Genomic DNA, 27,528 nt, shown 5'->3' with positions numbered 1-27,528 from the left:
TCAAATCAGGGTGAAAAATAATGTTATTGCTATTGTACTTACTAATAAGTAGATAGGTATAGTACCTATGGCTATTTTACAAATAGGTAGGTAGGTAAGTAGTTTTGCAATTCTTTGTTCGTTAAAAACTTTTCAATTTCTATTTTTATAGGGTGTAATACTGGAAGCAGATTTTATACATATTTTTAATGTAAAATAACGTAATATGATAAATAAGTAGGCATAATAGCTTATTTATGATATACACAGAGCACTCAAAATATTTTTAACAGACAACACATTTGATCTTTAATGGCCAATAATCTCAAAGTGCCGCCATACATTTCGTATAACATCTAAGAGGCTATTAATTTGATCATAATATAACTGCAACGCTCGAATCAATCGCAACCAACCGATCGGCGAGCTTTTAAAATGCATAAATAGTGACGTGAACGAGAATAAGTACTTCGATATTGGCTCACTGTTTAACCAGAGCCTTTTCAGTGCCGCGGTGAGCCATTTAGCGAATTTCAATAGTTATCGCGCGGAGAAAAACTCGCGACAGAGACGGCGTACGAGTGAAGAAGTCAGTGGAAGCGAGATGCATGTAATAAGAAAGAAGTAATAAAAAAGCGGTTGTGTGCGTGGTCGGAGTGTGGTGGCATAGGGCGGCATCAGGCCCCTCCCTGTGGCGCGTCGCCGCCTCACGGTCGTCAGTCGGGTTCAAATCGCGCGGAGTCGCACCGGTCCGATCTATCGACTTGGTTTCGCGTAAAAAGTTTCACCCACCACGAAACTTCCGAACGCTGTGAAAACACTGAAACTTATTTTAATTATGGCTTCAAAATAAGTTGCTTAAAGTTTGTAGGCTGTATTTTTTGTTGTGTAGAGTTTTTATTTCTTGGTGATTGTTTTACAACTTTGTTTCTAGTAAATTAAAAATTTGACTGTAGGCGTAACGAGTATTAAAATAATCAGAAAAAGCGAACAGTGGTCGCCAAATAAGACACATATTTAGGCCCCCTGATTATGGTCTGCTCCACCGATGGGATGTTCAGTTGGTGAGGCGTGGGGCCGCAGGTTCTTGATGCTGCTGCAAGGTGAAGGCCGAGGGCCTGTCATGGAGGAGGAGTGCTCGGCGCGGCCCTGCGCCACGGACTTCTCCATCGCTGCCATCATGGCCAGGGATCGCCAGGAGCGGAGGGCGCGGAGACACAGGGACCCAAGGGAAGACACACTTACACCTTTAGGTTTGTCTCAATCTCCATCTATAAAAATTGACATTACTTACCGGTGCTCAAATCGCACAAACTACTTACTGGACCGATTGAGATGAAGTTTTTGCAACCCAAAAGAATAAGTTTGCAGACGTGTACTTACTCTTCAAACTTTAATCAAAATTGGTTAATTAGAAACCTGAGATGAATTAGAACCTACCTACATAATTTGAATTTCAATACCTAGAGCAAAATTATGAACCTTTTTCAGAGAATAGCGTAGAGAAGCTTTATTTTACTGTACCTAAAAGAAACTAAAATCAAAATAATAAAATAGTAGAATGTTTTTGTAAGTTTTTTAACATTTTACATTACAACTATTGAATAAGTACCTACCTATCTTAAGTAAAATACCTACATATTTTTATCTGGTCAGAAATTTAGGGCAACTATGCGCACTTTTGCCTTTTAAAGTATGACTACTTAAGTACCATGTTTTAAATATTAAAGCTAACGAAATCAAAACATATTCCTTAGATAGAGCATTTATTTGTATGTAGGTAAATGTAAATTGAAAATTGTGGGTAATCCTACGGGGTAACGGGTAAGTAAACGCACACGAAGTAAACACATTCCCTAGTGAAAATCGATCACAAAGTTTGTACCAAACAGACGAACAAACAAACACACACAGAGTCAAGAAAGCGAATCAATATTGCATATTGTCACGTTTCAAATCTATATTTTTAAAATTTTAAGTCTCCATCTCATCGGGAAGTTAGTTTAAACGATTGCAAAGATTTTACTGAACAGACGAACAAACAAACTTACTAACTAACAAATAGAGAAGCAAGAAAGCAAGCTTATGTTTATTTTCACCTACTTAGTTCCCACCTATGATTAAAATTTCAAATTTATTTCGAACAGACCAACAAATAGACAGACCGACAAGAATAGAAGGTTAGCCAAGAAATCAACTAAGTCATTACCTATTTATTTTTTACTGAAATATTGAACATGGGGTAAGTGTACGCATACTTACCCGCGCACACTTTCCCAGGAAAGCAAAATACAAATTAATTTTGATACTGGTTTAGCAACAAACATAACCTCAATATTAAATATTTGTCACATATCAATAAATATATGCTCCTAATCAAAGAAAATATGACTTACCAGTATTGGATTAAAACTTAAACATGACAGGATTTGCCAAAATGCTAAAAATTACCAATGAAAGTAGTTTTAATTAATTGTGAATAAAAAGTTAGCGAAACAAACATACATCACACGGTGCAGTGTGATGTCAAAACTAGTTCACCACTCCGGTGTCATTAGTCACTCAAACAACCCCCCCCCCTCTCCACCCCCACACTTATTTGTGGAGATATACCTAAGCAGTTCGCTCACTTACCTACCCACTGCGTTCAGTTACCCCTGCGTTTTAGTTAGAATGACTATCTAATGTTTCTTAGTTTCTTAACAGGGCTCTCTCCGTCACTTATTCCATACAATCGTAGTTCCGATTTCATTTGAATACTAAGCAACCAAAATCCATGAAATTTTGCAGACATATTCCAGAAACTAATATCTGTGCCTGTAGTGTTTTAGACTTTTCAAAAAATATGTAGTTTCAAAATTACAGGGGCTCAAAGATTTGTATGTGAATTTTTAAGACCGCGTAACTTTAAAACCGAATATTTTAACAGAAATTTGGAAAACCACAGGCATAGATTTTTGAATATTTCTGCAAAATTTCATGGACTTTGATTGCTTAATATTCAAATGAAATTGGAACTACGTTTGTATGGAGCGAATGACGGAGATACCCCTCTGCTTACCTACAAATACAATTTTATTATGGCAAACGGTCAAAAAGAATGTTTTTATAGGTTAGTTTTATATTTTGTATAGTTTTATATTGCTTAAAATTACACCTAAGTAAAAGTAGGTACCTACCTACTTACTTAATTGCACAAACTTTGTCGAACTACCTTATAGTCTATACTTTGTATTATATACTTTCAACTATGATTAAAATATGAAATGAAATGACATAGGTATTGTGGTAAGTATCTGAAATTTTAAGACTAGTTGAGGTGACAAATCACAAAAAAAAATATTGTTTGAGTAGGAACAGTTGGTATTTAGGTAGGTAGATAAGTAACTATCTCAATTTTGCATACAGTCTATGCAACTCACCTACATAACATAGTATAAAAAAACCGGCCAAGTGCAAGTCGGACTCTAAACAAAATTACGTGAAAATAATAATAATTTTTATCATATCTAGTTATTTAAATAAATGGTCTAGTAAGTACCTAATACCTCTTCAACTACCTACCTGGTTGAACCGCCCGCGCCCCGCGGACTCGTGCGAGTGGAGTTTTTCCAATTCTTTCTAATTCGAAAGGGCTCTACCAGATGTTATTGAGAAAAAGTTAACTACGTAAGTACCTACATATACTTACCTAGTTTTGACGACCTCCCTGGCACAGCGGTAAGCGCTCTGGTCTTATTAACTGGAGCTCCCGGGTTCGATTCCCGGCAGGGATTTGGAATTTTATAATTTCTAAATTTCTGATCTGGTCTGGTGGGAGGCTTCGGCCGTGGCTAGTTACCACCCTACCGGAAATGCCGTTCCACCAAACAATTTAGCGTTCCGGTGCGATGTCGTGCAGAAACCTAAGGGGTATGGGTTAAAGAACTGTCATACCTACCCCGTCCAGGTTAGTCCACTTCCATCTTAGACTGCATCATCATTTACCAACAGGTGAGATTGTAGTCAAGGGCTAACTTGTATCTACTTAAATAACAAATATAAAAAATAGCTAAGTATAAAATAGAATCAAGTTTCTGGAGGTAGGTAGGTAGGTACATTGATATGACTGTCAGTCAGTGTATCTTTTATATCGAAAAGTCTCAAATTATAGTTAAGTACCCACCTATTTCTAATTTATAACTTAGGTAGATGTTTATTTTTTTAAATATCGTACAATGTTCATTTTTTTTTTTAAATCTTACAAAATAATCTAGTCGAGGTGGGCAGGTAGGTGTAGGTAGGTACGTACACTACGCGGTGTTTCAAACACGCCCGGATATGAAAAAAAGCCCACAAGAACCTCAGCGGGTATTATATTTAACTAGAGGATGCCCGCGACTTCGTCCGCGTGGATTTAGGTTTTTAAAGATCCCGTGGGAACTGTTTGACTTTCTGGGGTAAAAGTTGTCTATGTCAATTACAGGGACGCAAGCTACCTCGGTATAAATTTCATACAAATCAGTTAAGCGGATGGGTTTTTGGGAATCCCGTGGGAACTCTTTGATTTTCCGGGGTAAGAAATAGCCTATGTCCGTCCCCGGTATATCAGCTAACCCTATACCAAATGTCGTCAGAACTGGTTAAACTGTTGGGCAGTGAAAAGGTTGCAGACAGACAGACAGACACACTTTCGCATTTATAATATTAGTATGGATTTTAAAGCTCTCAGAGCTACATACTTAATATAATAGAGCAACTCGTTCCCAAACTTTCTTGCCCTTTGTCTTAGCATATTAGGACAGATATTAGTCTTACCGCACAGTAGTTCTAGTCGGCATGATGCTGAAGTGATTTTCAACGTAATATTTTTAGTGATTGGTGGATTTCTTAAGATACCTACTCGTAGGTATGTAGGTAAGCTTCTTACTCATAGATAAGCTTAGTTTCTTTCTTACAGAAAAGTTCGTGGATGCAGCCGCATCCGCCTCCGGGTCCCCATCACCACCTCTCCCCGAATACGAGCGGGATTCCCCCGTCGATGTGTCATCTACCTCAGAAGCAGGCTCGGCGAGCGGCGCCCCGAGCGGCTCGCGAGCCGTCTCCCCCCCACCCCGCAACCCCCAGCTCGCCGAGCGCTGGTCTAGTGAAGAAATGAGGCATATACAGTGCCATCTTGAGACTAAGGAGCTATGGGATAAATTCAACGAACTAGGCACGGAAATGATCATCACGAAGACTGGGAGGTAATAAATTTTTTTTAAAAGTAAAGATGCATACTTTTTAAAGAGATAAATTCATTCTGCATCTATGTGCAAAAAAAAATGGGACTAACTGGTCTCACATCATAATATGCAATGAAAAGAAAGAAAGGGAAAAATAGCACTCTTCATCATTTTACCTTCTTTACGAGTAGGTTTTTAATTAGGTAGAGATATCAAGAATAGAGCTTTAAATTATGATCACTTGTATTTATATTTCTTTAAACTAAAATGTAAGTAGGTACCTAGGCAATAAATAAATGTTATGTATTCCATACTTTTTAAGTACTTTAAAGTCGTGCCTAAAAGCATACTTAATTTTCGCGTTAAATCACTGCTCTGTTAAGAAAGCACCATTATAAAACATACCTACCCCAAATTATTCCCGTGTATAAAATTCGTGGTAGTAGGTAACGAAAAGTAAACTTATTGTTTAACGAGATGAGGGTAATATTAAAACTGGTAATATCGAATTGTCGATAAGGTAGGTAGCACACGGTCGGCCGCGCGAGGCGTGTCGGTCGCGCCTCGCGGCAGAACAATGGGTAATCGCCGTCGCGACACCAACATCGCCCGCCCGTGCACTTCAAAATAGAGTACCTACCTACCTATGTACTTTATTTGGATTTCTACTATATCTAGGTACATAAATCCTACTCTGATATGTGAAGGCTTTAAAATAATGCGTCAAGTGTTAAAATAATACAAAAACTTATTAGCTAGGTCTAGGTACTCAGAATATAAGACCTTTAGCCACAGCGATCATCAATCTCTATCCCTGCTATTAGGGTTAGCTCGCACTGCGCGATTTTGCCCGCAAAATGCTTTGGTATAATGGAAATTGTAGTTATGAAGTCGTACGCAGTGGCAAAAAAATTAGTCCCGTCTATAAAACTCGTGGTGGTAGGTAACAAAAAGTATGCTTATTGTTTAACAAGATCAAGGTAATATATCGAGTTGTCGATAAGGTAGGTGGCACACGGTCGGCCGCGCGAGGCGTGTCGGTCGCGCCTCACAACAGAACAATGGGTTATCGCCGTCGCGACACCAACATCGGCCGCCCGTGCTCTTAATGAATAGAGTATGTACTCTGTTGAACTTCTACTGTATCCGCGTAATTATTTGAATGTCTTTGCTTTGTGAAGGTTCTTGCTTTAGGAAGGCCTTTGTTTTATGAAAGCCTTTGTTTTAAAATCTTGGTTATAGACTTTAGAGATTAGACCTTACTGACCAAATGTCAGCCATGATGATCAATTTCAGTCTCCGCCCCCTTTTAGGGTAAGGCCGCATTGCGCGAATTTTAACGGAAAATTCTTTGAAAATATATGGAAATTGTATGCAGCTGCACGCAGAAAAATTATTCTCTTCTATAAAACTCGCGGAGGTAGATACCTAACGAAAAGATAAATTATTGTTTAACAAGATGAGGGTAATATCGAGTTGTCGATAAGGTAGGTGGCACACGGTCGGCCGCGCGAGGCGTGTCGGTCGCATCTCGCGGCAGAACAATGGGTAATCGCCGTCGCGACACCAACATCGCCCGCCCGTGCTCTTAATAGGAAATAGAACTCTGTTTGATATTCTACTGAATACACGTAAATCTTACAGGATTATGTGAAGGCGTTTTAAAATATGTGTCACTATAGCTGATGCACAAAAAATTCCGCGTTAACTCTTTGATTTTCCGAGATAAAAAGTGACCTATGTCACTTTCTAGGTCTTTAACTAAGTACATATTTCCATGCAGTCACGTTGATCCGTACCCTTGCGGCGTGATTGAAGGCAACACCAACAAAGAACACACTGTCACATCATCATCATCCCAACTCATCGTTGGCCTACCTAAGTACCTACTGGCACCTCTCAAAATGGGCTCAGAAGCCTCTCACAATGGGCCCAGAAGATGGGATAGGCCAGTACCATAGCCCACCACCATGCCATCGTACTGGCACAGTGCGGATTGACCAACTTCACTCACGTTTGAGAATATTATGAAGCACTCTCAGACATGACGGTTTCCTCACGATGTTTTCTTTCACCGTGAAATCATGTGAAAACCCCATAAGTAGAGGCATATGAGTAGATGTAGAGTTGCGTGCCCGTCTTTATTTTAAAAATAAAATTTACCTAAATGAAAGTTACATCCATGAAAATTAATACTTAGGGTTTAGATTAAAAATATTCAGGATTTTTGAAAATTCCACCCTTCCATCGATTTTCAAAAAAATCTACTCGAGCGTTGCCGGGTCGAGTCAGATAGTTTATGATTCAAAGGTAATCGGGCATTTTGGACCCACTTTGCGAAAAGTTGATGACCTGAACCAAAACAGTTATAATCAAAGATATTATTCTAACCTTTCTGGGGAAAAAAGTTATTGTTATTAAACATTGGAAAGAGGTTGAAATCAATAGGTTTGTCTTTCATGGTACAAGAATTATTTCAATTTTTTCGTGATTCCCATGACCCACAACAATTAGACTACGGGCCCATGTACAAAAATGGATGGGTCATATGAACCACCAGATGACGTATATAGGACGATATAAGAGCATAAAATAATACGATTCAGCACTATGCCGTCACTTGTAAGCTGTCCAACTGAGTGCTGGTGAGAATTCAAAAGTGCAGGTAGAGTGAGTACATTTTGGTCATATATTTTTGTACGGCATTTTTACCATCGATAGATCCATGAAAAATAGTAAGAAAGCGCGCAGTGCCGTAAAAAAATGGTGCGCCACAAAGTCGGTAAATTTTTTGATTTTCTGATAATTTCCGGAGTAAATTTGGTCATTTCATTCTGTACGGCATTAGTTTCATACTGTTTCAATACAGCCTCTAATCCATTATTCCGCAACGCCGTACAAAAATCATGCGACAAGGGGAAAAAATCGAGGGTTGCAACCGCCTCTCTTTCCGTGCTCCAGGGGGTGATTTGAAAAAGAACGGCTTTGGTTCCAAAACATTATCTAGCACTCAAAAGTACTATTAAAAATAATGCCGTCAAAAAATTAGTGTTCATTTGAATGTGTATCAATAATTATCTTAATTTCATGGTATACTTGATTTTTAAAGCTGTAAAATCATTTGACTCTGTACGGCAACTTTTTTTTTAACATGATAGTGTAAAATACTATTGTTATATAGTATTGCCGTTCAAAAGAAACTGTTCTAAAAAAATTTATTGAGAAATACAAAAACTGAAATTTTTCAAATTATTGCAAAAGTTTAAATATTCATAGATTAATAAAATATAGCAATTTTCTTCATTCTCCCCTTGTTTTAAATACTTAGTATTAAGATAAATGAATTAGGAAAAAATGATGCCGTACATTTTAATGCAGTCCATATCTTTTAGGCTGATGAAAATGAAACAACTATTTTTTAGATAAATTCGATATATTTAAAGATGATAATACAAAATAAGGTTTTTATTTAAATTAATCAGTATCGGAATCAGCCGCTGAGTTGTTATCGGAGTCAACGTCTTCATCGACGTCCGAATTATCTAAAAAAAGTATATATGTATAAAAAGAACAGCATACTAATCGAACTATGTGTGAGCGAGCGCAAACGAACACCTTACTCGGGTCCAAGCCGAATACATCCGAATAAAATACGTTATGACCCACGACTACTTAGCACACAGTACAGTATAGGCAGGTGTACTGTATATTTCTACAAATGCTAAACGTCATAACAGAACGTCGCTCCGTAAACGATATATATGTAAATTATATTTATTTCATATTTTTATTACTTTTTTATCTATATGAACTTTCAGATTTGTACGGCATTAACTTTTTATAAATTACTAGAGGATGCCCGCGACTTCGTCCGCGTGGATTTAGATTTTAAAGATCCCGTGGGAACTGTTTGATTTTCCGGGATAAAATGCCTATGTCACTTACAGGATCGCAAGCTACCTCGGTACCTTTCATACAAATCGGTTAAGCGGATGGGTTTTTGGGAATCCCGTGGGAACTCTTTGATTTTCTGGATAAAAAGTAGCCTATGTCCGAAATTTGGTACAGGGTTAGCTTATGTCCCCGGGATATAAGCTAACCCTGTACCAAATTTCGTCAGAATCGGTTAAACTGTTGGGCCGTGAAAAAGTAGCAGACAGACAGACAGACTGACACGCTTTCGCATTTATAATATTAGTATGGATTGCATTAAGTACAAATAAACTATCTAAATGCCGTATAAAAAAATATCGTCATAAATTTCACTTTACATTTCGTTCTATGGATTTTTCCTTGAGTTTTTTTCCCCTACAAACCTTTGGACCAACGAAAATGTACGGCATGTAAAAAAATATTATCTATGCATAAAATACTTTCAAAATAAATTAATTTTATGTTGTTTCAAATCACCCCCCGGAGCACGGAAAGAGAGGGAGTTGCAACCCTCGATTTTTTCCCCTTGTCGCATGATATTTGTACGGCGTTGCGGAATAATGGATTAGAGGCTGTATTGAAACAGTATGAAACTAATGCCGTACAGAATGAAATGACCAAATTTACCCCGGAAATTGTCAGAAAATCAAAAAATTTACCGACTTTGTGGCGCACTATTTTTTTACGGCACTGCGCGCTTTCTTACTATTTTTCATGGATCTATTGATGGTAAAAATGCCGTACAAAAATATATGACCAAAATGTACTCACTCTACCTGCACTTTTGAATTCTCACCAGCACTCAGTTGGACAGCTTACAAGTGACGGCATAGTGCTGAATCGTATTATTTTATGCTCTTATATCGTCCTATATACGTCATCTGGTGGTTCATATGACCCATCCATTTTTGTACATGGGCCCGTAGTCTAAATGCGACCTATGTCAATGTAGATCGTTGTAGATGTAGTTCCATACTAAAGCGCCGTGTTTACCTTTGAGGAGATTTTTGCAAAGACAAAAATAAAATAAGCTTTGGGTAGGTAGCTATAGTACCTACTTATTTGATTTTTCGTGTTTATAATAAGTTATTATTAGTTTAGCCTTATCATATTTAATCGTTTTGTTCTGGTATATCGAATCGTCGATAAGGTAGGTGGCAAATGGTCTGCTGAGCGGAGCGTGTCCGTCTCGCCTCGCGGGCGAACAATAGCTATTACTTGTGGGTAATACCAACAATACCCGTGCAACCGATCGACAACGCGACCAACCGCCCGCCCGCGCGCCTGAAATTATGCTGTAGTAATAACGAACTTACCTGTAAGTGAAGTTCGATCATAATTATACGAAGGATTCGTCCGAAGAGATTAAATTAAGTATATAGTAACGTGAAGAAAACTACCTAGATGTTGAAAAAAAAAAATTCTAGACTTACCGTGATCCATCCGTGATTTAATCACAGATTGCTTATTTCAGGTAGTACTAAAACAATTTTTTGGCCCATTTTTGGGAATTCCCATGTTTTTAGCCATAACAAAAAAAAACCTTTTTTGCACTTATGCTTTAGGTAGATAATAAAGGAGGCCAGGATGGGTACAAATGCTATTGAATAAGTAGTGCTTGTCCAACTTTATTGCAAATGGAACAATTTGAAAAATGTTTTGATTTTCACTGCTAAAGGGGAGGTTGAAATTTTAAAGTTTGATAGTTACTGGATCAAGTGGGACATCATATTTATTATGGAAAGAATTTCATTTGCACATTCTCATAGTAGTTTATGAAAACAATAAAATATCTGTAGGTATTATACTTAAATATTTTTATTTAACTAGGCACAGTAGGTACCTGGGTTATTTATACCTTATAATGTACTGGCGACGTCAGTTTTTTCTTCCATGCGCCATAAAAAACGACATTCGGAAATATTACAGTTCCATTATTTATTCTCAAGCTAAGCAGTGCATAACAATCGCAATGCTTGTTTAATGTTGTGTTGATTCGCAATAAAAAACTATAAGTAGAAAAATCATGTTTTAGGTAGGAACCTTACCTACCTATCACTAACTGCTCACAACTTCGCTTGCAAAAAATATTCTAAATGTGAAAGTCTGTCTGTCTGTCTGCCAGCTTTTCAAGGTCTATCCGATAAGCCGATTTTTACTAAATATGGTACAGATAAGTACCTATAGCTCTCACCTCAGGGAAAGGACATAGGCTACTTTTGGTCACGGGAAATCAAAGAGTTCCCATGGGATTTTTAGAAACCAATTTTAGTTTTTTTTTATTTAGTTTTTTTTTTTTTGTTTGAAAGGTGGCTTGATCGAGAGTGCTCTTATAACTATAATCCAAGAAAATCGGTTCAGCCATTTGAAAGTTATCAGCTCTTTTCTAGTTACTGTAACCTTCACTTGTCGGGGGTGTTATAAATTTTTAATTTACACTTGTTTCAGTAAAGTTTTATGTAAAACAGTGCAGAGTTAATAACACTAACTTTTCAGAGCTAGGTGCGTTTTGAACAATTAGAAATAGCATGATTTAACGGTGAAGAACAATATCCTGAGGAAACTTGCCTGTCTAAGAGTTCTCCATGATGTTCTCAAAGTTTACCAATGCGTACTTGGCCAGCGTGGACTATGGCTTATATCCTTCTCATTGTGACAAGAGACCCGAGATGCCCGTGTTTAGTAGTGAGCCGACAAGTGAAATGGAAAACCTCTTCTTTTTGGAAGTCGGTTAAAAAGATTAAACGCTCAGAGGGGCTTTCAAAACTCGTATCGGGAGACAATTTGCCACACGCCGTCACGCGGACTTATCCGAGTCGGCCTCGTCGATTAACATAAATCTCGCCAACTAACCGTCGCAAATGAGCACACGCGAGCCCCTACAATGCGCACATTCGGTTAAACAAACAAGATTTGACTACTCGCTGTAACGCAGGAATTGGCAAATAAAGCTGAGGGACACCAGGCTTATTTATTTTAGACGCCCTGACGCTTTGTTCAGTTTTTCGTTGGTCAAGTTTCAGTCGACTTTGCATTATTGCAAGATAAGGGTTTTTAGGGTTCCGTACCTCAAAAGGAAAAACGGAACCCTTACAGGATCACTTTGTTTTCTGCCTGTCTGTCTGTCTGTCCGTCTGTCGTGACTCGTGTCTGTCAAAAAACCTATGGGGTGCTTCCCATTGACCTAGTCAAATCATGAAATTTGGCAAGTAGGTAGGTCTTAAGTATATATAAATGAATAAAAATCTGTTTTAGAATATACAGGTAAAGCCCTTTCATAGGATACGCCACTTGGTATTTGTCTTACTTTGAAAATTGGAAATACTAATTATTATTATTGTTCATGAACACATTTTAATTATTTTTCGTGATGTAACCATAAATTTACGGATTTCGGTTTTTTCCTTTACTGTGCTATAAGACCTACCTGCCAAATTTCATGATTCTAGGTCAACAGGAAGTATCCTATAGGTATTATTGACAGACACGACCTCCTACGGGACGACGACGGATGCTATCAGGATTCCGCTTTTCCTTTTGAAGTGCGGAACCCAAAAAACGAAACGAGAGTGTGTATCGGAACAAAAACGCGGCATTCACATGTCACGGCGACGATGCGCGACGAATCGCGACCGTCGTCCGCCGAAATAAATCAGCATTATCTCGTGAGATAGCCGCGCGGACTCACCCCGCCATATCGCGCAGAGCCCTGTGTCGTTCGAAAAAATTAATGACTCGGAAAAACGATTCGCTTATGAGGGATCTTTCAATGTAATTGAATTGCCCTACTGAGATCTGCCGAATTGTCGCGAATGCCGAGTCAGGTGCACACGCTAAATTCAACGGGGTTTTATTGCTGTGAACTATGTAGATAACATTTTCTTTGTTGACAGGTCCAAAACCAAACTTTTCTCAACTCACTACAAGTTAGTAAATTTTTAAAAAGATTTGACACTAGCCGCTGGTCTCCAAAGGTCTAGGTTTGGACTCAAATTCTGACCAATCTTGTTGGTGATCAACTTTTTAGGATTTTTTTTCGATTGGTCAGTATTAATTGATAGAACTCTGAATAAAAATCACTAGACCTCACACCCCTAATGTGCGATCGATATGTTAATTAACATTGCAAAATAAATACAAAGTTTTATGTGTGGACGTTAGGTACTAAGTAGCTACTTAGGTTCGTTAATATACAGAATATGTTAGGTTAATTTTCTTAACTGTTACATATTTCGGTATTAAATACTGAAATGTAGATAGGTGGTAATTTTCAGTCAGAAATTAAGGTAGCAGCACGATGCGACAAAAATGAATGATTCAAATTGCATCCACATCAGGGCGAGCAAAAATGCGGTGACGCTAAATCCGAGCACATTAGCCGCATCCACCCCTAGAGATTATCATAACAAGCGTAATAGAATAATTTATATCTCAGTTGCTAGTTGCCATGTTAATCTTGCGCAGATCTAACACGATAAGCTGTTATTAAGCGGCTCTTTTGTTTGCATCTAAACTTTGTTCAACGTGGGACCATTTTTCATTCAGTCTGCAAATATTGTGATGTTTTAGGGGTAAACGTTTTAAAATCATTATTTTACTGTGCAAATCTTCAACACGACTTTGTTTGTTTATACATTACGTATATATTTGCATACCTCCCTATCTGAAATACTAATGCTTCTTCATTAAGTATAGGAAGGATATAGGTATGTATCTTACGTCCAGCTCTTTATGGTGAAATAAACTTTAAAAGCTAGTTAGAATTATCAGAAAATTTTCCATGAACGAAACTATCAATCACCCTTGATTAATATTATACCCCTTCACTAAGAAAATACTTAGGTATTTCTATGGATTATGTTGGCAATTGATTTCATTTGCTCAAATCCAAAAGTTGCACTGTGACAACTCTTCCAAATTAAGCCAATTTTGGTAATGACTTCAATTGACATTTTGGTAATTAATCTACAACCGATAGATAGCTAGTAGGTACCTATACTTTTAACTAGCATTTATTTGAAATCGTCCGTCAAAAGCGATAATCGCTACGTAATCTTCAATTAAATAAACCTGATCAAATCACTCGTGAACGCTATTAGAACCAGATGAAAATAAAATTCAATTTATAACGCTCGTAAAACTCATACTTCCACTATTACTCATATTTGCTCCTTTGATATCGCTTTGATATTAGCGATCGGCGATTGTAAAGTTGTCTTAATTGATTTAAATTAACATGTTTTGATATAAGAGTCTATCGCAACAGCGGAGCGTGGTTAAGATGTTCGCCGCCACAATGTTTGCCAACGCTGTAGCTACTAGTGTAAGAGTCCACGAGATTTTTCACCGACGCCTTACTACAATTTTATTAACATCTCACATGAAATACGCTCATTCTGAAGAGAAGGACTATTATAGCCCGTCTCTTTTCTATTTTTCGAAACAAATCTTCTATTTTTGTTGTACCTTACTATTCCTCTTCTTTTACAACCTCTTCCATTGCCAAGGGTCTTAGAAATCTCTTATAGATTAAGGCTTTCCTGTCCACTTTTTATATTATTATACACACCTCTTTCTTCCAGTGTGAAGTGTTTGGTCCATAGATATAAAATTTATTTGGATTTCTGTGGTTTGGTCATATGCTCAGAATAAGGGGTCTCTTCTCAAATCAATGGTCCTGTGCTAAGACGCAGTAGGCGGCTATGGCCGTAGCGACCAGTTTTAAATGCCCACTATTAATAGAAGGTATGAACTTAGGAATTAGGATTAAGTGAAGAAGATACGCTATGCGAAATTGTAGAACTACGTCCCTAAGCCCAGACTAGCGATTAAAAATTTATTTATTTTATTGATTTAATTAAAGACTTAATAAAAAGTGAACATTTTACACCAAACTTTGTAGACCAAAGCACTAGATAAAAACCGAGACTGGTGTTTGCAATTTGCAGCCCAAATAGACCCATAGTCTGTGCTAGGGCCGACAAAAATCATCGGCCTTAGAAGACTTATTTATTTTAATGAAATACTTATTTAAATTTTCTGGTCTTCTCTGAGACTACACATAATCACAGACTTGGCAGACAACAGCTCCTTTGATTTACTTCTCACTACCGTTCTCTTTAATATAAATATTTCCCACCCGAATGATAAATAGCTTGTACAATATTTTACTTCGCCTAAAAGATTTTGTATTCTTTGAGACAAAACTGTATTGTGTTCTTATTGTTTCTTTGAAACACTTTGATGTCGCGATGATTTCGGCGGCTCAGCAACTGTTAGGTGAATTTTGCCACCTACGCAAGTGCCGAATTTCTGACGGAAGTTTCGCAGTGTTGTTTTTAGTTATTAGATGTTTAGTAAAAGGCCCGTAAAGTAGCCCTACAAACATTCATAAAATAGATGGAGTTTGCCTTTAATTAAGTTTTGAGTGATATACATCTATACTAATAAATAAAATTGGAGTGTCTGTCTATAATTTCGAAATAACTACCTCATATTAAGCTTATATGGTTATTTGAACGATACCAACACTGAATCACGCGTTTTTTAAATTTTTGTCTGTCTGTCTGTCTGTCTGTCTGTCTGTCTGTTTGAAAAGGCTAATCTTTGGAACGGCTGAACCGATTTTGACGGGATTTTCACAGACAAGTAGAGAATTGACCAGGGAGTAACATAGGCTACTTTTTTAACCGACTTTCAAAAAGGGAGTTGTGTTTTTCTACCTATGTACACCGAAATCTCCGAGATTTCTGAACCGATTTGCGTCATTTCTTTTTTAATCGATAGAGGAACTTTGCGACATTGTTTCATAAAAAATTTGGAGTCCAACTCCTCAATCCTGATGCTGCAGGAGATCTGACCAATCCACGCGGGCGAAGCTGCGGGCATCAGCTAGTGAAGAATAATTGCGGTACTCTTGTGTATCTACAAGTAAAATCGTTTTATCAACTGGATACAAAAGTTTGAGAACTTTATGCTGATAATTTTATAGTGATGCTAAAGAACTAGAAATAGTATTAAATAATTGAATCATCAGGTTGACGATAATTTGAAATGCCCTTCCTATCGAGAAAAACTAGCAGCAAACTCGGCGGTTGCTCTTTTTAATCCCCAACCCTAAAAGAGGGGTGTTATAAGTTTGACGTGTGTAGCTATGTATCTGTGTAGATGTCTGTGGCATCGTAGCTCCTAAACTAATGAAACGATTTTAATTTAGTTTTTTTGTTTGAAAGGTGGCTTGCCTGGATCGAGAGTGTTCTTAGGTAGGTATAATACAACAAAACCGTTAGAAAGTTATCATCAGCTCTTTTCTAGTTACTGTAACCTTCACTTGTCGGGGGTGTTATAAATTTTTAATTTAGACTTGTAAAATGCTAAATTTTCAGTCCACGCACTCCACGCAGATAATTTAGCAGAATTTAAGAAAGTAACAAACTCTTGATAAAATGATAGCAGAGATGACGTGATGTGCCAAAAGAATTTAAACTATATCATCCGGATTATAGAGCTATAGAAATTACTTTGATGTCTTTTTTATTTCATCTCGGCAACGTTTAGATGATGTTTGTTTAAAAAATGTCGCTACGAGTGGTATCTGCTATGATCTGGATCATTATCGTGATATATATTGGCTTTGCGTAAATTATTATAAACGGCATTTTGCCGCTGCTTACAGTAAGATATCATATCTTTATACCTAAGTACTGTTTTTGGGGTTGAGATCCCAGGATCATTAATTTCTTATGCAATTGAATACTTACTTAATACATTCTAAAAATGTTAGCAAGCTATTACCTATCAATCAATCCTTTCATTTACCATCCATTGCTCACCATCGATGGGAAAGATGAAGGGGTTCATGACGCGTTTTTTCACGCGGCCGGCGCGGCTATGGTGACGGTGCCGGCTAGTGGAAAAGCGCCTATTATGGCACTGGTTGATAATTTTTCATGTACCCCTATATATAGATTATAAAAATATCCATTCTTTATTAATGCGAAAGTGTGTCGGTATTATCTGTTACTTTTTCTTGGCCTATCGGTTCAACCGATTTTGACCGGCTGAGTTCACTCACGGTCATTATAAAATAGTTATATTATTTGCCGAAAGAATACTGACAAAGTCATGATACTTTTTCATCCTACTAATATTATAAACGCGAAAGTTTGTAAGTGTGGATGGATGTGTGGATGTTTGTTACTCTTTAACGCAAAACTACTGGACGGATTTGGCTGTTTGATTATACCCTGGATTAACCCATAGGCTACTTTTATCCCGGAAAATCAATGAGTTCCCACGGGATTTAAAAACCTATATCCACGGGAACGAAGTCGCGGGCATCAGCTAGTATTAGATAAAATTAAATAGATAATCTAATTCAGCCAATAACTTATAAGGGTAACAGGGCAATCCACCGTGGATATTCACAGGTCGCTTGGGTGCACCGCGCTTACACGTACTCGGGCCCGCAGTCCGCCATTTGTCGCACTCCACGATAATTGTTGATATACGATCGCGATCCAACACAGTAATTGTCAACGCTTTATCTTCTAATTGGCTCGCATTTGCCAATGCCAGCCTGCACTCCTCTGTTCGCGATAGTTCGCATGCAAAAATGGGTTATCGATTATGTTTACAATCGTGTAAATGCAACTGCTCGCGTGTGGATTTCACGGAAACTGAATGATTTGCCTTGCTTTGATATTCAGTAGGTAAATGCGTGTATAAAAACTAGTGAGGTAGGTCAAGGAACACAATTTCAGTAATTGTCATCATTTTATAAAATTACAGGTCTAATTAATGTATTTCTAACTCTTTTATCGTGCTCCCTGCGGAAAAGGATATTAGTTACTAGATTATTTTAGACCTGTCTATTGAGAGATTGCATACAATAGATGATTTACCCTTAAACTACTTTACGATTCACGAATTCTTAAAATCGTAGATATAATAAATTCAATTTTTTTTTTCATCTGTTTGTTGATTCTTTACGCCTCAAACGATTTCAACATAAGTACTCTCAAACAAAGCTACCAATTCGCCTACCTAGAGAAAACCAAAGATTTCCGTGTGATTTTTATAAAACCTGAATACACACGGACGAAGACATGCAAGAGGAAGTATTGAAATAAACTAGTGAGTATTCATTGATCGAATTCATGAAACGAAATTCCACGACGCACTCCGTATAAAAGCTGCGAAGAAGAAAAGCAATTCGCAACGCCAATTTTGAGAACAGTAAAAAGTGAGATTCACAAGTGGAAGTTGAAACGGCGTTTAAGAGCGAACCGACGCGACGCGAGGGCGGCGGCGCCCACCGGGGGCGAGAAGCAGCGATATGAATGTACCACTAGATGCGGCGCTTCATACTAACAACATGTTCCAACGAACATCGGTGTTCGCACTCTTTTCAATAATACAAGCCTCAATAGCTCAACGGTTTAAGGGGCAGACTGAAATCCGAAAGGTTGGTGGTTTAAACCCTGGTTGCATTACCTATTGTCGTAGATACCTACACTTAGCACAATTTTTACGCTTAGTTTGAGGAGGAAGGCAAATATTAGTCATGAAACATGTAGCATAAAAACAAAGTCTGTTTCAACGATCATAGATAAGTTAGAACAGGCTATAGGTACTAAAGTTACCTATGTAAGATATAGGTAGAACATTGAAAAATTTAAAGAATTAAAAGGACTCCGACTCCTATCGGAGAGGTGCAGCTGTCTCCAAAAGAGGAGATTATTATAAAAAAAACTACCTTAGATAGGCTATGTAAATAATAATTAAGAGTTCTCACACAAGTTTAATTTTTACAAACGGACTAGGTACGTCTAAAGGTTCTAAAGGATTCAAAGAGTGCGGACACCGATGTTCGTTGGAACACGTTACTAGGAAGTGCCTCATCTAGTGAAACATTTATACCGGGGGCGGGAAACAATTTGGAGTTTTATCGGCGAGGTGGCGGGTCACCGTGTTGCTACTGATTTATGCCCACATTAACTGCGATCCGGCTAGCGCGTGAAATGCACACGCAGGTCGATCACCCTGCGAACTCAAATCAACCATCGAATCTCCAGGTACTGCTGGATGTTGGTGCGGCGAAGTTAAGTAAATGTGGAAGTGCATATGAGCGACTAGCTGATGCCCGCGACTTCGTTGGCGTTAAGTTAGGATTTTAAATCCCGTGGGAACTCTTTGATTTCCGGGATAAAAAGTAGTCTATGTTACTCTCCAGGTCTTTAAATCTACCTACTCCTGAAAAAAATTACGTCAAGCCGTTGCTCCGTTGGCGACATACTTAATTGAAGCGACCATGTCTTGGATCCATATGACATTAGGTATACTGGTACTTAAATGGTTGCGAGCTGAAGTGGCAATGTGCACAAGTTCTAAAAACCGATAAATGGGGGTCTCAAGGTGCTAGAAATGGCGACCTCTAGCGGAAAGCGCAGCGTTGGAAGACTCCCACCATAGGTGGACTGATGACATCAAAGAATCGCAGGGAGCTGCTAGATTCAGGCGGTGCAAGACCGTGGCTTATGGAAGTCCCTACGAGAGACTATAAAATATGTCCAACAATGATCGTCTATTAGTTGATAACGCAGAGAGAAATAATTTACAAAAGTACCTACCTAAATTATAGTTAAGTAGAGGTACCTAACATATTTATTTTTTAGGTTCTAAAGAATAAAATTTAAATTCTAAAGTTAAAATTAACCTAACAGTGAACCTACCCTACGTCTGTAAATTTCGCACCACTGCTCTAGAAGTCGTCAAAGCTTCAGTTAGTCCTCGAAGTGTACCGTTTCAGCTTACAATTCTAACTCGTATTAAAGGCTTAGCAGAATATCCGACATTCAGTTCCAAAGATACGGGCTCCCAACTTCGGCACCAACCGTCTCCGGATATTTTAATGTCATCCGAATCCAAAAGCTAATTTCACTAAAACCTTAAATGAATCGAGTTGGCCGGGGCTCGCACATTATTTAACTTGCTCCAAGTTTAAATTGAAAACGCCACCGAACTCTTTACGTAGTCCGAGGCAAATTTTGAACTTTGCCGCTGAATTGGAAATTTCTTTATAAATATCTTACTAAGCTTAAATTCAGTTGGTGTCACGCTGCCGACACTAATTTTATTCGTGAGAGACGGCGTCGGGCGGCCGGGGCGCGGGCGGGGCGGGCGGCAGTGTAAATGTATGCAAACGGGAAACGCGATATTTGACGGAGCTGAAAACGACAAAAGAATTAAGGAGGCACCTCTCCCCAAGTCGGAGCGTCGACACCGCCCTCGCTCACCGTCACCTCGCGAATTCACTTTGCTTTGTGTCTTATTAAGAGATTAGCTGTCACTCCGGTTGACGCTCTTTCATTTGAATAAACAGACTTGCAATAATAATGAACCCATCAAGCTACAAACTTAAATGGGCTTTACTTACTTATTCTTTGAACCGTTCTAGTACCTACTATGGTTTACGTCTCGTGGAAGACGTCCAGAGGGTAGGGTATCCTTTTCAGTATTTAAGTGAACCCAATGTTGATAACCCTTAAGGATAACCTGCTTGTTAACTAATTAGTTGATAGGTAGGCAAAACTTTACACTCTTTAATCTGCTCTCGCATAATGTAGTTTTACCAGGTGACGTTGTTATTTATTCGGCATTCAACTCATTACTTACTTGAAAAAAAATACCATTTAGTTAGGTACTAATGTTAGTAACAATTACATGAATTTCAGTCCTGTATTGAAGTATAATTTTGTATTTAAATAATAATTATAGATAGGTATAGGTACTTACTTAAATTTCAACATACGAACAGTAGTTAATAATAACAGTATCATAATGCGTACAAGCAGACACATTGTTTCAAAATCCGATCCATTTTTAATAAAGGCTTACAACCCTATCTGTTTTGTAGGTTATGTGAAGTGAACACATGCAGCCTACTCGAACACAGCGTGTAATAGATGTGTGATTCATGTAAATGTACCCTTAGCAAGTGTATTGTGGACTAATCTCGCCCGAGCGCCCTCTCCCCCACGCAATATGCCGGGCGGGGAGGCGGGCGCCACGGAGAAAACGTGTAAACTAATTATGTACATTTTCGTAGCCACTTATTTACATAACCACGGGCTGAACCCCGCTTTCACCGTGAATATTTCATTTGTAATCTTTACTTTGACGGTTTAATATGACAGCTGCTGGTTTGTTTGGAGAAAACTTTTAATTTTCGTCGTTTTCTTCCGGTGCCAGCTTTTGTGTGCGCGTCGCCGAACGCCTCGCTCCTGTAATGATAGGTGATTGTCGTAAGTTTTTTACAGCTAAACGCCTGGCAAACGTTTAAAGAATGGTTTAAGTTTAAAGGATATAATTTTATTTTTGTTGTGACGGGTTGTTGGGCTGTGATAAAGGCACTCATTAAACAGGTAGCTTTATAAATAACACAGATATTATAATCACATAATATCTTTATAGTTTTTGCTAGTAAGTAAGGCGTGTTAGTGAACCTGTTTTATAAGCTCTGTATTTACCACTTTGTTGTTGATAAATAGTGGATACATGAATTACTAAATAAATATACCTAAAGTAGATATATACCTAAATGAAGGCTTTTAGAAGACTAATAATAACTACCACTAGAAGATGGGATATAATGTCCTCGCATTTAAATATTGTCTAAGGATGAACAACTGTAGCTAGGTATACTCTTTACTGTATCATGTTATAGGTACCTATATCTATAAGTGTGTGACTAACTGAAAATATGAAAAGGTGTCTCTATCTACTAACTCACATTTTACTATTCGGTCATAAAATTAAAGCGAATTTTCTTTCTTCTTATTGTTTTATCGTTAGTAGTAAACAGGAAATCAATAACTAAAGACTATTAGATGTAATGAGTGAGTGGCCATGCGCTTCGCGGTTATTTATACCGCGCCTTCGCTGAAACTAATTTATGGAAGTAAGTACGCGGAAAATGTTTATGTACGCACTGCAGCCCTCCCGCACTCCGTTGACATCCGGTAGCCTCCCTATGTGCATACCAGGAACATATTATGTAGCCGTGTAATGTGAAACGCTGCCTCAATTATTACTGATCAACATGGCCGAGGACACGCGAGCGATTTATGTACCAATTTTCGTATAATGACGCTTCTGTTGCTTTTAGAGAGATTGCTAGACGCAAATAAAAGCGAAACATGCATACTTAATAGGGAGATGATGAAACCTCTAGTCTGCCTTTTCACTAGGAAAATGCGTTGCGAGGGATAAATATGTTTTTCGTAGCGAGATGAACTCTCGCTTATCGACAATCATGCATAGTAAAAACCGGCCAAGTGCGAGTCGGACTCGCGTACCGAGGGTTCTCTGGTTCTATCTTACTACAAAAGAAGTAAGTAAACGGTAAGAATCACTTTTGCTAACGAACTGCAAAACTTTTTTTTATGATAGTCGAGCGTTAGTTTTATTTTGCATGTAAAATAGACATAAAAAACTTCAATTACCCATAGTTATTTCAGATTTTCAACTGGTAATTTCGAAGATAAGGGGCAAGAAATGGTATTTTTTTTGGACATTTGCACGATAAATCACAAACTAAGTAGATAGGTATTGTGCATAAAAATAAATAAAATCTGTTCTAGAATGTACAGGTAAAGCCCTTTTATATGATACCCCACTTGATATAGGTAGTAAATCTTACTTTGAAAATGGAAAATAAGAATTTTATTTATTTATTTATTTTTATTTTGTACCAGAAAGTTCTAAAAATAAAAATAAAAAGAAAGAAAAAGTGGCCAGGGAAGCAGGGACACTGGTAGAGATCTCTTATAGAGATCCCTACCAGTACTCTCTACTAGTAGTAGTAGTAGAGACTGGTAGGGATCTCTATAAGAGATCTCTACCAGTGACCCTTGGCAGTGCGAGAGATTGGAAAGGGAGTAGAATAGGTACAGCATTATTAGTTTATGAACACATTTTAACTTATTTTTTGTGATGTTTTTCCTTTTAGGTTTAAAGAGTTTATTTCTCAGAAGAACAATGTTCACTTATATGAGAATAATTCTAAATATAAATATAGTTAAAACATAATTTTTAAAGGTACGGTGACTTTATACAATAATAATATTTCAAAACATGCTATATCCTAAGTTAACAAAACTAAAATATATATCTATCTATCTATCAATCTATTGTCTGACAGTACTTTTTTAACTCGGTTTTAAATTTTGGAAAGGATTTTTCCTCCGATATGTGTTTTGGCAAGTCATTATATAGTAGCGCTCCCTCAAACTGTATAGTTTTGGTACCATAATTAGTCCTAGCTTTAGTTAATTGTAGCTTGTGCTTGTTACGTGTACCATATTTATGAGATTTTGTTTTAAAAGTGATTTGTGTATGTACGGAGTCCAAAAGTATTTTTCTTTTGAGGTACCGAACCATAATCTCAATTAGCAAATTCATATGTATAGGAATACCTAGACAGTGGTTTTTTTCTCTGTGTACCTACCTACTGAGATGTTGCAGTATATTGTATGTTAGTCTGTTATTATTAGGTACCTAGGTACATCTCGTCAATTAGATAGTTACCCCTTTGATGTCGGACTTCGGGGAAAGCTGCGCCGATCGTCACCTCTGTTGCATTAATATCTCGGTATTGTAGCACTTGTTGGCAGATTTAGAAGCTAATATGATGATTATTATGCTTGTTATCTGAGCGACGAACTTGTCTCTTTATTTTCTTTTACATGTAGCGTCTTTACGTCGACGATAGATATGATGTTTTCATTTATTAAATGTGTAGGCGTGCTATTTACATTTAAAACATTCCGACTGATTTTTCGATAATTTCTTTTTTGTAAAGTGTAAGCAAATGTAGCCATTTTGTTTTGTCTTCTTGGAGAGCCATGAATCGTGGATATTTCTATCATTAAAATGTAAATAAAAACGTAAGAGTCGAGTTGTATGCGGAAAAATTTAATAACCTACCACATTTATAATCCCAAGAAAACCATGACCATTATGTTTTTAATGGAAAGTGGCGGGACCCTCAGTAAATGAAGAATACGACGTACCTATTGGACGGTATGGATATACCTATTATAAAGCACAATACCGTGCTTTGCCGATACCGTGGCTTAGCGGTCAGAGAGATTCGAATTCTGTCGGTTTTTCAATTTTTGAGTTATTTTAAAAAATATTTATAAAGCACAATAAGTATTTTTATTTCTGTGGCTATTAGTATGGATTATTTGGATAGGATAAAGAAGCGGAAGCGTACAAGAGGGGCGTAGAGCTCATAGAGGCGTAAAAGCAATGCTTACCTTAGAAATAGTTACAGTAGTTGAAATATTTCAATAATCGTTATTCTTTAGCCAGTAATGGCCTCACTAAGGCCTACCCTGGTTCTAATCCCTGTGCACGCCACTATACTATATTATGTAGAGAAGAATATATATACCTCTTCTATCTGTATCAAATAACCCTGTATAAATGCACTAGTCATCAAGCTTCGGGTTACGTAGGTGCCTCGCTACCGGGTAGGTAGGTAGGTAGGTAGGTAGGTACATCAACGTCTGGCGGGAACGTGCCCTATGTCTGCGGCTGGTAATGTCGTCGGTGGGGGGTGGTGGAGGCGCACGTAGGGGCTGTTAAACGCGACATGTCAGCGAGGGTGGAGCCTCCTCCAACCTGCGATGGAGGACCGTTGATTGTGTCATGACCTTGCTACTTCATTGTTGGATTACACTCACCATTTTCAGTAGAAATATTGACGCTGATAAATATTGAAATTCATTCAGAACGAGGACTGTTTAACCACTGGACATGTTAAATAGATGCCAAAATATGTATGAAATTATAATAGGTAACTGTGGCGTTAAATTAAAAAAAATATATATATATTATGCCATAGAAATAACAAAGCTTGCCTTCAAAATAAAAACTACATCGAATTGAGAACCTCCTTCTTCTTGTTGTTAATTAGTTTCAAAAGTTTTACATGATTGTAAGAATGCGTAAAAAATACTTGTATTTGCCTACCTAGCTAATTTAAGTAGGTATTGCTATTATGAATAAAGCGAATCGCACATTAACACAACAGACACAAATGGCGCGACGGCTGCATGTAACGCGTTTTTCAGTAGATGTAGGTCGATACTGAAAAATCAAATGACGTCAGCAACACACGGCAATTTTTTGTATAGGTACCGTTTCGTAAATTGCAATCAACTTTTTACTTCTAAAATATACCTACCTAATTTGTCCGGTTCTTTTGACCTTCTGGAGTTAAGTTGTCCTCTCGTAGCATGACTTTAATGATAGTTCATGGTAACAAGATCCCATGGGCCACGTATAGTCCGCCACGCATTTCAACGAGAAGCAACTAGTTTACCTTTTAAGTAATTTAAGAAAAAATAGATTATACCCACACATTTGCACAACCATTCCATTCCTCTATAAAATCCATAAGTATGTAAAAGACTTTCTCGATTTGTTTAAAGTTACGCCTCACCGTACAAGAGCGAGTTCACGCCGTCACAAGGAAAACGAAAACATCCTAACTATAGACTGCACGCATTGTGCTAGCCCTAAACGACACAGTTTAATAATATACCTATTTATAACCTAACAGGCCCCGGTTACGCCTGCAAAAGCCGCGGTTAGTAGCAATTTTGTATCATTAGATAATAATTAATGACAACGTGTTAACGTAGCAACACTAAAAACTTTTTTTTTCTTGAGAATGTAACCTATGTAAGGAAGAGCTGAAAATGCAGGCATATTTTAATTTACTTTAATGATACTTTTGCCTTTATGACCCTTTATCAACATGAAATTCCTGTCTCATCATATCAACAGGTGAGATGCAAATAATTATTATTTAATTCTATAAAAGTAAACTATTTATATATTACATTGTACCTATAGAAGAAAAAAACTTTCCTACTAGGTGGACATTTTTTTCAGTTTCCTTTTGCCAACCAAATACATAGGTATAGCTAAACCTGCAATAGTCATCGGTAAGGTTGGTAAGTATAAGACATTACAGTTATTTCCGTCGCAAAGTAATAATTTGCACAAAATAATCTCACTGCGGTTTAGCTAGTCTTTCTTACGCAGATAAAGACGTTTTACTTCAAAAAATCTTAGCAGTAATAAATGACATTTAACAGGGCTCTCTCCATCACTCGTTTCCACTCGTTTCATACAATCGTAGTTCCAATTTCATTTGAATATTAAGCAACCAAAGTCCATGAAATTTTGCACACATATTCTAGAAACTAATATCTGTGTCTGTGGTGTTTTAGATTTTTCTAAAAATATGTAGTTTTAAAATTACAGGGGCTCCAAGATTTGTATGAAAATTTTAAAGACCGCGTAACTTTGAAACCGAATATTTTAACAGAAATCTGGAAAACCACAGAGATAGATATTAGTTTCTAAAATATGTCTGCAAAATTTCATGGACTTTGGTTGCTTAATATTCAAATGAAATTGGAACTACGATTGTATGAAACGAGTGACGGAGAGAGCCCTCTTAAATTCTTCTACGTGGTGTACGACTTTTGCCGTGCAATCTAAATAATTCGAGATATGCTAGAAAACTCCATGAAAAACGGTAAATTTTATCTTTTGATTAAATAAATTCATAGCTAAATGATAGCAGGTAGTTTTTTAATAACCTTGTAGAATGTAAATACTTACATGCGGTTTGAAAACTTTAAGCGAAACGCAAAAACGGCATCCCGTAAAGGCGACAGTTTTGGCAATATTATCACCAACTTCCCAATATCGGTGTCGACTTGCGAAACTCCGCGCCAAGTAACGAAAACACAGGTGCGACTCTTGAACACAGGCGCAACTATGTAAATTATATGCAGCGATATATCCCTGAATCTGCCGGCTTTGTTAAAATTAACGAAGAAGCTTCTTATTTTCCAAGAATGGAATGATATAAGTATCTTTTTATTACCGTCATAAACCCATTTATTAATGCTGAAGTGTCTGTTTTCCAGGACCAAAACGCTGAACAGGTCTTGATGAAAATTTAAATAAGTACATAAATGCATTTCTTCTGACAACCACTACATTTTATATCAATAATAATAATATATTTAATATTAGTAATTTCGAAAAACAGTTAATAATTTACTCGAAATCAAAATACATTATCCCACTTCGGGTCTGACGATTGATTATAATTTGGAATATTTCCTAAACCTTTATTCAACCCTGGCCACCATTTTTTGAAACACGTTCAAAAGGTATGTAGGTAAACAATACGCCAATATTTATGTAGTCTGTGCCACTAAGAGTATAGCACGCACAAACATACGAATTTTGCCTTCACATCAAAATACAATAATTGTATGGGCGTTACTCATCTGGAGTTTTTATATCTTTGGCTCTA

The 27,528-nt window shown here is 37.4% G+C and overlaps 1 protein-coding gene across 2 annotated transcripts in view; it reads left to right on the top strand.

The window, feature by feature from the left end:
* The first annotated feature begins 696 nt into the window (after window positions 1-696).
* The window catches only part of LOC123864479 (T-box transcription factor TBX20-like), a 59,857-nt gene continuing 33,025 nt past the window's right edge, over window positions 697-27,528 (top strand). For both annotated transcript variants that reach the window (XM_045904967.1, XM_045904959.1), the window contains exons 1-2: window positions 697-1,232; window positions 4,919-5,204. In XM_045904967.1, the coding sequence (XP_045760923.1) occupies window positions 1,028-1,232; window positions 4,919-5,204 (491 nt within the window). In that variant the 5' untranslated portion in view covers window positions 697-1,027. The remainder of the gene's footprint in view (window positions 1,233-4,918; window positions 5,205-27,528) is intronic.

Source organism: Maniola jurtina, chromosome 1 (genome assembly GCF_905333055.1).
Source record: "Maniola jurtina chromosome 1, ilManJurt1.1, whole genome shotgun sequence".
Taxonomy (NCBI): Eukaryota; Metazoa; Arthropoda; class Insecta; order Lepidoptera; family Nymphalidae; genus Maniola; species Maniola jurtina.
The sequence above is the reverse complement of the archived record's forward strand: the minus strand, read 5'-3'. Positions and strand labels throughout refer to the sequence as shown.